Raw genomic sequence first — 9539 nt, forward strand, 5'->3', positions numbered from 1 at the left:
CCTGGCCCCTGGGGCGCCCCCGAAACGCCGGGGTTGCCTCTGCCGCGCGATGCGGCGCTGGGCTTTGGCCTCTGAGTTGTGTGACTGCGGGCTTCTCTGGCTCCCTCGTGACCCGAAGTTCCCGCAGCCCCGCCGGCGTCCAGGATAGGCCCAAGCTCGGCACGCCGGGCCACCTCGGGAGCGTTGGCTGTTGGAAGGCGGCCTGATGTGAGGGGCTCAGGGCTGGGGACTGTTGTGGCCAGTGTGCGGATGGGGTTCACCCTGGGGAGGCAGCGTGCCTGGGGAAGAGGGAGGAGCCCTCTGGCTGCTCACCCTCATCCCTCGCGAGTTGGAGTGTGCCTGCCCTGCCGCTCAGCTGGGCTTGTGCTGGGGAGCGGGACTCAAGGACTCAAGGGGTCCTGTGCACGCGGGGGAGTGCCTTTGTCTGCACGCTTCGGTTTTAAGGTATGAAGTAAGCGCGTATGACTGGTTTGAGAGTTCGTGATAAGAGTAAAGGCTTGTTTTGAGTGGCTAGCAGAAACGGTAACCACTTCGCAGTAAACTATAGAATTTCTCTTTCAGGGAGGGACAATAGCACATCTTGGAAGAATGATAGAATTTCCATTTGTAGCTTGTTTTTGCATTTTCCCCCTCTTCTTATACTTGCGTTTCTTTTGAATCTTCTTGTATTGCACGGTTTGTTTGGATTCAGGAATGCCTATGGTTCCCAGATACGGGCCCATATAGTGGTGTAGCACTCTGCTTGGCTTGACCTGGGCGTCAGAAGGTGGTGAATGTAGAGCGCGTCCCGGGTGTGCACCGGGCAGCAGTCATCCTAGGTCTGGAGCCTGGATGAACACCCGCGGGTCTGTCCTTCTGTCTGCCCGTGTTCCGGGGCGAGGCGGTTCTGCCAATGATCAGAGCTGAGAGTTTGGCTCCTTCTCCTAGGTGACCCTCGCCAGCCCTCATGCTCTGCCAAAGCATCAGAAAGCCACCCGGGTCCTGGGGAGAGGAGAGGACAGTTTCAGTATTTTCGAAAGCTGCCTCATTTCCTCTTTGCTTTCATCTCCCAGAATGAGGTGAGAGGCCCGAGTTTGGACCTCTTCAGTAGCTCTGGCCTTCCGTGTCCGGAGCCAGTTGTGTGCCTCTGTTCTGGAGTTAGCCTGTGGCTGATCAAGGACAACCAGTAAATATTAGGCTCTGACCAAAAATGGCTTCGTTTCTGTTCAGGAAGAAACTTTATGGTGGGCTCTTCTCCATACGTCCTGGACACTGAGGAGTCACTGAAGTGATCCTTTCCTTTGTTGGACAGAAGGAAACATTGTTAGGAAATCTGCTTCATCATCGTGTCTGCTTTTCTTACCTATTTTATGCTAACAGTTGTATAAATGGGTTCTTGGAATGTTTATTTTTGGAAGTTGCAACCTGTTTGCTTTCTGTTCATCGTCCAGAAGGAGGCAGAGGTGTAGAAAGAACCTCGAGAGTGTTTGTCATGCCTTCTGACCACAGCCCACGGTAAACAGTGCATTAAACCTGCCCATACCTGGAAAACACAGGCCGCTGAAGTCTGTGTACAGGTGTCCGAGTGTCCTGGGGCCTCTGGACCCACGGCATGCCGGTGTCTGGAGAGGAGCGGATTTCACTAGTGGACTCTGCAGAAGTAGGAGTAGCCCTAAGGAGTCCACCGGGAGATGCAGGCGCCCAGGGAAGACCTGCAGGAGCTGGGCTGTGGGGTCAGGGCCACCCCACACTGATACCTCTTGGAGTCTGCCTCCTGGGGCTTGCAGCGGGCAGAGGGGGAGAAAGGAGACTAAGCTGCATGGATATGCAGCTATTTAAAGCAGAAGTTCCCGAGCTTGTGTAGTATACTGTATTCTTTTTTTTTTTAACGCTGTTTATAAACCATGAAGTTGACCTCACCGTCCAGTATAGTGCCTCACAGCTTGAAAACAGCAGCCTTCAAGACCTTGTTTTTCCCGAGTCTGGCTGTTTCAACCTAGTCACCTGCCCAAAGCATTTAGCTTTGTCCAGGCCTAGTCTCCAGGCCGAGGAGAGCCCTGGGCTGGACGTGGTGCTCAGGTTTAGCTGTGGACGGGTCACTGGGGAGCCTTAGGACCATCCTGAGAGCTGATTGTACTGCTTAAGCTGAGTTTCAGGTGGGCATGTGGCGGAGAGAACATCCTGCCTGTCTGTAGAAGCCTCTGGCCTCCTTGAGCCAGCGTTCTGCCTGCAGTGATCTACAGGGCAGTGTAAATCCACCGTCCTTCCTCTGGCTGTAGCTTTTCCCTGAAAACAACTGTTGAGTTGTCGTTTATCACCTAACATGACTACATGTTTCTTTACCAAGTTCCTTATCAGATGGGGGAAGTTGGGAGGGCCCCTGGGGAGGACTATGTGTCTCAGGGCAGAAGTGATACACATGAAACACGCGGGCAGAGACATGTGTGGGGACTGAAAAGGCAGCCCGGGACAAAGCAGTTTCCCCCTTCTCCCTGTCACCTACCTATTCCTGCACACCCCCAACGCTCTCTTGGTTCTGTCGGCATGGCTGTGCCCGTCAGCAGGGCGCGTCCGGGGTGGGATGGGTCACTGTTTCGGGGCGGGGCTGTGCTGTGCCAGCAGCAGCACCTGCCCTGTGGTGACAGCCAGAACCTGTACGGAGGCCAAGGGTTTCATCCACGTGTGGGGGAGTGGGGCTGCTGGCTGGCGGCAGAATAGCCATTTCAGTGCTGCCCTGCGTTTGAGTCCTGCTTCTGGGTCTAGCTCAGTATTTCCTGTCCTTAGTAACCCCATCTTTGAGATGGGAGTAACACATGCCTCATCTGGTTATGGTAGAGAATAAATGGAGCCAGGCATGTGTCTCACACGTGTAATCCCAGCGCTTAGGTAGGCAGAGGCAAGGAGATTGCAAGTTCAAACTCAGCCTGAATTTAGGGACACCCTGTTTCAAAACAAAAAATAAAAGCTGGGCATGTAGCTCAGTGTGAAGGTCCTGGGTTCAATGCCCAGTACCCTGAGTGGGTCTGCGGGGTAAAAATGAGATGATACTAAAGTAGCACAGTAAGTTTATTTGTATTTACCAGTTATGGAATGCTTATTCTAACCCATATGTTAATTTGGGGGGAAAAATAAACAAGACTCTGTAGCCCTTACCTCAATGCATTGCATTCTAAATGTGCGTGGGTGGGTGTGTATGTATCGTAATAAATGAATTGGAGAAAAGAATCAGCTGAGTCAGGGAAACAACCCCACAGTCAGGAAATACTCACTTCGAGGAAAACCAGGAAAGGCCTCTGGGAGAGTGGTCTTAAAGCTGAGACCCTTGGGAGCACAGATAGGTGCCATGCAGTAGGTGAGGGGAAGAGTGTGCAGGGCGTAGCAAACCATGCACCCCAAGGAAGGACCAGCCTGAATGGGTTGAGAAAAGAGAGGGTAGTTGAGTGTGCACCAGCCTTGCAAAGGAGCCGGGGATTTCGTGCAACCAGAAGCCCTAGGATGGTTGAGTGGAAGTACCGTGATTCCATTTGGCTTTGAGAACCTGTCTTTGGGAAAGGGGTTGAGGCCAGTGAGAGAGGGCTTGGCCTGGATGGACAGGTGGGTGGCGTGGGAGTGGATGGAAGGGGGCTCGAAGGTGGAAGGGTAGACTTAGGTGACTTGGTCCGCTGACAGGGAAGGGAGGAGTTACAGGTAATTTCTAGGTTTTTGGCGGCTCTAATTGGGGAAGTAATGTGTACACTGAGGACGAGTGTGGATGTGGGGACAGGTCTGAAGGAAAAGAGCAAGAATTTTATTTTGGATGTATATTTTGAGACATTTGTGAGATGTAAAGTAGAAGTGTTAGGTGGTGGAATTTAAGAGAAAAAGTCTGGTGGAGACCTAAAGTAGGGGGTCTTCAGCAAATGGTTGGTCTTCAGGCTCTGTGGGATTGAATTCCGGCTCCCAGAGCAGCTGAATGTCACCCTGAGAGGGGCTTGCTGTACTCAGGCTTGTTCTTAGTGCCTCGGTGACTCTGTAAGCTCAGGCATCACCATGGCATTGGGTTGTTGTCCTTACTTTCCCAGGCTGTGCTCTGAGGCACACAGGTGCTTAGGTACTTTCCTGAAGTCCCCTTTCCTGTGGGTCAGGGCCAGGCTTTGAACCCAGGCAGTATAACTGTGAGTTCTGTGTCTAACTGCCCTTCATTCTGCTTGTGTAGGCTGTGAGTTTAGAAGGAAAAGAAAGCCCCAATACCCAGTGCTGAGGAACTGCAGCATTTTCTGCATGTTACGGCTTGTGTCTAGATGTCTCCCCAAAGCTCATGTGCTCATGGGTAGTGCTTTTGGGTGGTGGCTGGATCTGGGGTGTGTGATACTGAATTAACCTACTGATTGGTTTAGCATAATTCTTTCCCAGTATGGATGATGGATTTACTGAAGAGGGAAAACCCACTCTGCGTGTGGGTGGCGGTATGCACCAGGCTGTAGTATGCATAGAATAAAAAGGGAAAGAAGAAACAGGTCTTGTGGCCTCCTGCCTGCTCTGCTGTGGACTCCTTCTCTGCCATGCCTCTTTGCTAGACTGCCCTGCCTTGGAGCAGCCAGCTATGGACTGAAATGTATACAAACCGTGAGCCAAATAAACCTGTCCTCCTTTAACTTGTGGGTGTCAGGTATTTTGTCCCAGCATTGAGAAAGTAGCTAAGACACTGCTCAGTAAATGTCAGCTACCTTGTTCCTCTCTCCTCAGAGAAAGAAAGGGGAACCCTACATAGAGGCATCGCGTAAGAAATGGGAAAGAGTGCCTTTGGGATGAGAGTGCAGCTGGAGGCCCAGGGACTGCAGGCTCTCTTCCTGGACTTGCTTCCTGACAGACGCGGAAGCCACACTCCACACCAGAGTGTGTGTGTGTGTGTGTGTGTGTGTGTGTGTATTTGTGTGTGGGGGGCATGTGACCTAACACAGACACCCTAACCCATATATCTCCTGGAAAGCCAGTAAGAAAGAGGGCAACTTCGGATTGCAAAGAATTTCTTAAATGCTTAAAACTTTTAAAAAAAATTTCTAAAATAGGCTCCTGTTTAAGCCTAGAGAATGTTAATAATCACCGAAGCATGTTTTATTTCTTAAAATGCACTGAGCCAGGTGAGGAAGCACATACCTTTAACCCCAGTAACTCTGGAGGCTGAGGCAGAAGAATCATGAATTTGAGGCCAGCCTGGGCTATTTATCAAGACCCTTTCTCAAAATTCAGAAAGGGCTGCGAATCTAGCTTAGTGGTAGTGTTCTTGCTTAGCGTGCACTGAGGACCTGGGTCTAAACCTTAGTACCTCAAGAAAAAGAAAAAGAAAAGATGCTCTGAATGCAAAGGACATATTCTCAATTTGTGATTGACTTTTGGTCAATAATATGGCATGGATATTGAAAGCAGATAACATTTTAATTATACACACACATTTGAATGTTGCTAACATTTGAACATTAGGTTCTACCAGTTTCTTAACAAATGCCTTATGTATATTAATGTCTCTTAAAGTTTATGTTAATAAGCTCTTATACTTCAGAGAGACTACAGACCTGTGTGGGTATTTCCCAGTTGGATAGCTTGCAGCCTTTATTATCAGTATTTACCCTGAGGTTGTTTGGCTCGTTCATCTCACCTCAGCTTGTCCTTTGCCAAACCATCAGAGCCTCCCTGGGCGCTGTCTTCCAGTGTCTGTAGTCGCCCACTCTGATGGAGGCGGTCATCAGAACTGCATGAAGGTTGTAGTGTTTTGGTCCTGACCTTGGTGAATGCTGTGTTAAATCCCTTGAGGAAGATTGATCTGCCTGGATGGTCTTTCATCATCCAATCAACATTATCGAATAGGGTTGCATTTAAAAAGTGAAGAGTTAATTTTCAGAGTACACACTCCCATGACCCTGTCGCAAATCTTTGTGCTTTAATTGTGCCTCGTTTTCTCAGCATTGTCCCTGTTTCATTTCCCTCAGAGGGCACCCAAACAAACCCTCAAGATCTTTTTTGTTTGGCATCTTCCCCAGTTGACTTCCTTCTAAAGCAACCGCCTGTCAGGTGCGATCCTAGCACTGTTAGCATCGTGTGATGAGAGCTTGGACGGTGTTTTGTAACTTTAACTCATTGCAGCAGTGAGTGTAAGTGTAGTTGTGCCGCTGTCACCAGACTCACTCCCAGCTGCCATTGTGGACAGCTGTTCCGAGCAAGGATGGCTGGGACTTTACCTTAGCAGTGTTTTAAGCACAGATTATAAGTCATTTGACCAATTCCTCTTGCAGACTTGCTATTTAGACAGATTCTGAATTTGGGAAGTTTATTGTAATTGAGAAGAGTGACGCTTTATTTATATGTTTCTAACTCGGATTTGCCTAAAATGTACCCCACGGAGCAGCCTATTCCTAACAGAAATCTTAGTGCTTTTTGTAATCCAGCTTTTCAGTGCTGCAGTTGTCACATGGCGGAAGTTTTCTCCAGGTTTTAATAGGAGCCATAAAGCACTCATATAATTGGGGCAGTGGTGCTGTTTTTTACCGTGTTTAAAGATTTTTTTTTTATAAGACCTTGTTTTTCATTCTTTCCTCATCTTCATGGTTTGTGGACTTTTCATAACAATCTAGAATTTAAAGGTTACTGCGTAGCATTTTATCCATGGGGAAGCTAAAGTGGGGCCAGGTGATTACTGACTCCGTCAGATGGACTTGGGGCCGAAGGCCCGGATTCTCGGTGGTGTTAGTTACGGCTGGACTCCCAGGCTAGGAACCGAGAATCTCAGGAACGGACGGTGGGAAGATGACTTCCTGTGTCCCAGACCCCCCCACCTTTTGGAAAGTGCACTGCTCTGCAGTTTTGCTTGTTGGAAGTCCTTCTGGTCTGCATCTCCTCATCTCTGTCATCTTCAGTTTGTCTTTGCATACTTAACTTTTGAAAATTAATAATTCTGAATTTTTTTTTGGTGTACGTATTGGCTGGTTATTTGCCAATGCTATAAAAACTGAGTAAAATAGTAAAAAGCTATCGTGACTTAAATGATAGGCAAGGTATTGTGATATCCAAGGGCAGATTGCCGTGTGGAGGGATTTTGTAACCTTACGATGGGAGCAGTTCAGGCAGTGGACTTAGGAGGACGCCTCGCTGAGTGTGCTTGGTGTATGTGGATGCTGTGTGTGGCTTCCTCTCCCTATTGTGAAGAGATGTAGCTTCTCCAGTGTTGGGTTTACTAAACACTGTAGTTGGGTTTACTAAAGCTCTGTAGCTTCGCCCTTCGTTCTCGGAGCATTTTGTAAGGCTCATATTCTTTTGCCTTGTACATTTTACCTAGCTGTTTGTTTGTAAAACACGGAGTGCTTTTTTTTTTTTTTTTTTTTCTCGTGAGGAGGAAATTAGTGTTTTTCTTTGTTATACTGTGGGTGGAACCCAGGGCCTTTGCATATTGGCTGGCCCTTTTAAATTTATTTAATTTTATTTTTTAAGTTTTGAGACAGGGTCTCACTGAGTCACTAAGTTGTCCAATGTGGTTTTGAACTCACAGTCCTCGGGCCTCAGCACCTAGAGTGCTGGGATTACAGTTGGTGACACCAGGCTGGGCGGAAGTTACTTTATGAAAATAATCAATGTGGGTTGCTGACTAATTTAGAAATATTTATATTCATAATATTCATATTACATAAGGCTAAGCCTTTTCAAAGAAGTTAGAATTTATTGCTTTTAAAACACACATTGGGTGATGGTTGTATTAAGGATTACCTACTTTAATGTTGAAGTATCAATACATGTTTAAAAATATATGAAAAACAGTATATTTTTCCTGTTAGCCAAATTATATTCCTTCCATGCTCTGTTGTTTTCATATATTCACTTTAAAATGAATCATTTTGGTTCAAAGCCAGCTTGGGCAACTTCGTGAGACCCTGTATTAAAATAGAAAACAATTTTCTAAAAAGGACTGAGGATATAGCTGAACATGGAGGCTCCGGTTCAATCCCCAGAACTGTGAAAACAGCAACCAGAAATGCCCCAAACTCCAGAGTGTTTTGCCCTTGATGTTCTTGTGACGCCTAGGCGTCCCTGTGTGCTGGCGCACCCTGTCAGTGAGACACACTCACCTTTCCATGGTGGAGCCTCGCTGTGCCTGGCCTGGCTGAGCTCCCCCCTGGAGCCTTGGACTTCCTGAGGAAACGAGCCACATCTGTGTGGAAGTGTGAAGTAAACTGCAGTGCATAAACGTGTTACATTCCGTCATTAATACTAAGCGTGGCTCATTGTTTTCTCGACTGTGGTGAGCCTCTCTGCTCAGTGCCAGATATACGGAGATTCTGATTAAAGTCACCCCAAAACCACCACCATGTGGACCCCTGTGAGTTCTGGATCTTACTGGGAGCAGTGGTTTCTTCACATTATGACTGAATTTTCAAGCAGTCTTCCTTCTCACTTCGAGACTGATTATCTCCATAACTACATTGAGTTTTTGCCTTTTCCTGTTCAGAATACGCCCCCCGCCATTTAGAAGAGAAAACAGAAGAGTCAGACTTAGGTTTTGCGGTTTGAGGAGCAAGATGATCAAAAGGAAGACAGAAAAGTGCCGTGCAGTCGCTCTGGAAGTGATGTCCAGAGCGAATGGCCACATGGGGCACCTTGGGTTGTGGAGAGAGAGCCGACCGTCCAGCAGAGACCGCGCTGTGCTGTGCACACGAGACCCAGAGAGGCTAAGGACATTATGGCCAGTCAGACCCCAGGGATGCTGTGCTGGGGCTCCCTTTTTCACTAGTGGAAATGAAAATAACTCGAATTTTAATTCTTTCCTCTTGTTAACCCTTCTTTTCACTATTGAGTTTTGCCAGTCAGAGTTGTCTCGAGTGTGTTTTCCCTCCCAAGTTAAGCCCATTCTGTGGCTGCTGTCTGGGGCTCCTTGTCTCTCACACCCATTATATGGGCTGTGCCTGCCAGGCTTCCTGAGTCCCTGTGCCCCTCAGAGCCTGGCTGCGCCATCAGTCAGGGAGGGAGCATTCAGAATGCAGGTAGGTTTCCAGCCCGGCAAGGTCAGCAGCAGAGCCAGGCACGCTGTGCAGTCTTAGTGTGCTCCTCCAGCCCGGCCTCATCCTGTGGTTGCTCAGCAGATCTGCCCTGTGCCACCCTGCCATGTTGGAAGCCACCAGGATCCCAGGATGCCTTTGGGGCCCGTGTGACCCTTAAAGGTGGCTCTGGTCACTGCAGGGGCTGTTAGGGTGCAGGCGGGGAGTTGGAGGCCTGATGGGGCTGGGGTGCATTTCCTGGCAGCTCCCATATGTGAAGACTCAGATCCAGGATGCACAGTAGCAGAGAGACTGTTGTGCCGGGAGAGCTTGGACATCCACAGCGTAGTCTGGTCCGCGCGGAGGTGATGACCCTGACTGTACCTCTGTGGACTGGAGCACCCATTCGGAGTTGCAGGCGGGGAGGGCTCTGATGGAACACAGCAGCTCTGGTTCTGAGGCTCTGGTGACTCTGCTGCTCACCTCCGTGGGCCGCCTGGCCCCTTCTCTTTGCTTCCTAGCCCTCAAGCACGCACAGCGGCTGGGTGCTGGTGGCTTGGT

The 9539-nt window shown here is 48.9% G+C and overlaps 1 protein-coding gene across 1 annotated transcript in view; it reads left to right on the forward strand.

Moving 5' to 3' along the window:
- The first annotated feature begins 1591 nt into the window (after positions 1-1591).
- The window catches only part of Dpy19l1 (dpy-19 like C-mannosyltransferase 1), a 74770-nt gene continuing 66822 nt past the window's right edge, over positions 1592-9539 (forward strand). The window contains exon 1 of the mRNA XM_010612884.1: positions 1592-1712. Within this exon, the coding sequence (XP_010611186.1) occupies positions 1592-1712 (121 nt within the window). The remainder of the gene's footprint in view (positions 1713-9539) is intronic.

The sequence above is a fragment of the Fukomys damarensis genome, unplaced genomic scaffold, assembly GCF_012274545.1.
Source record: "Fukomys damarensis isolate Sample0158 unplaced genomic scaffold, DMR_v1.0_HiC HiC_scaffold_7, whole genome shotgun sequence".
NCBI classification, from domain to species: domain Eukaryota; kingdom Metazoa; phylum Chordata; class Mammalia; order Rodentia; family Bathyergidae; genus Fukomys; species Fukomys damarensis.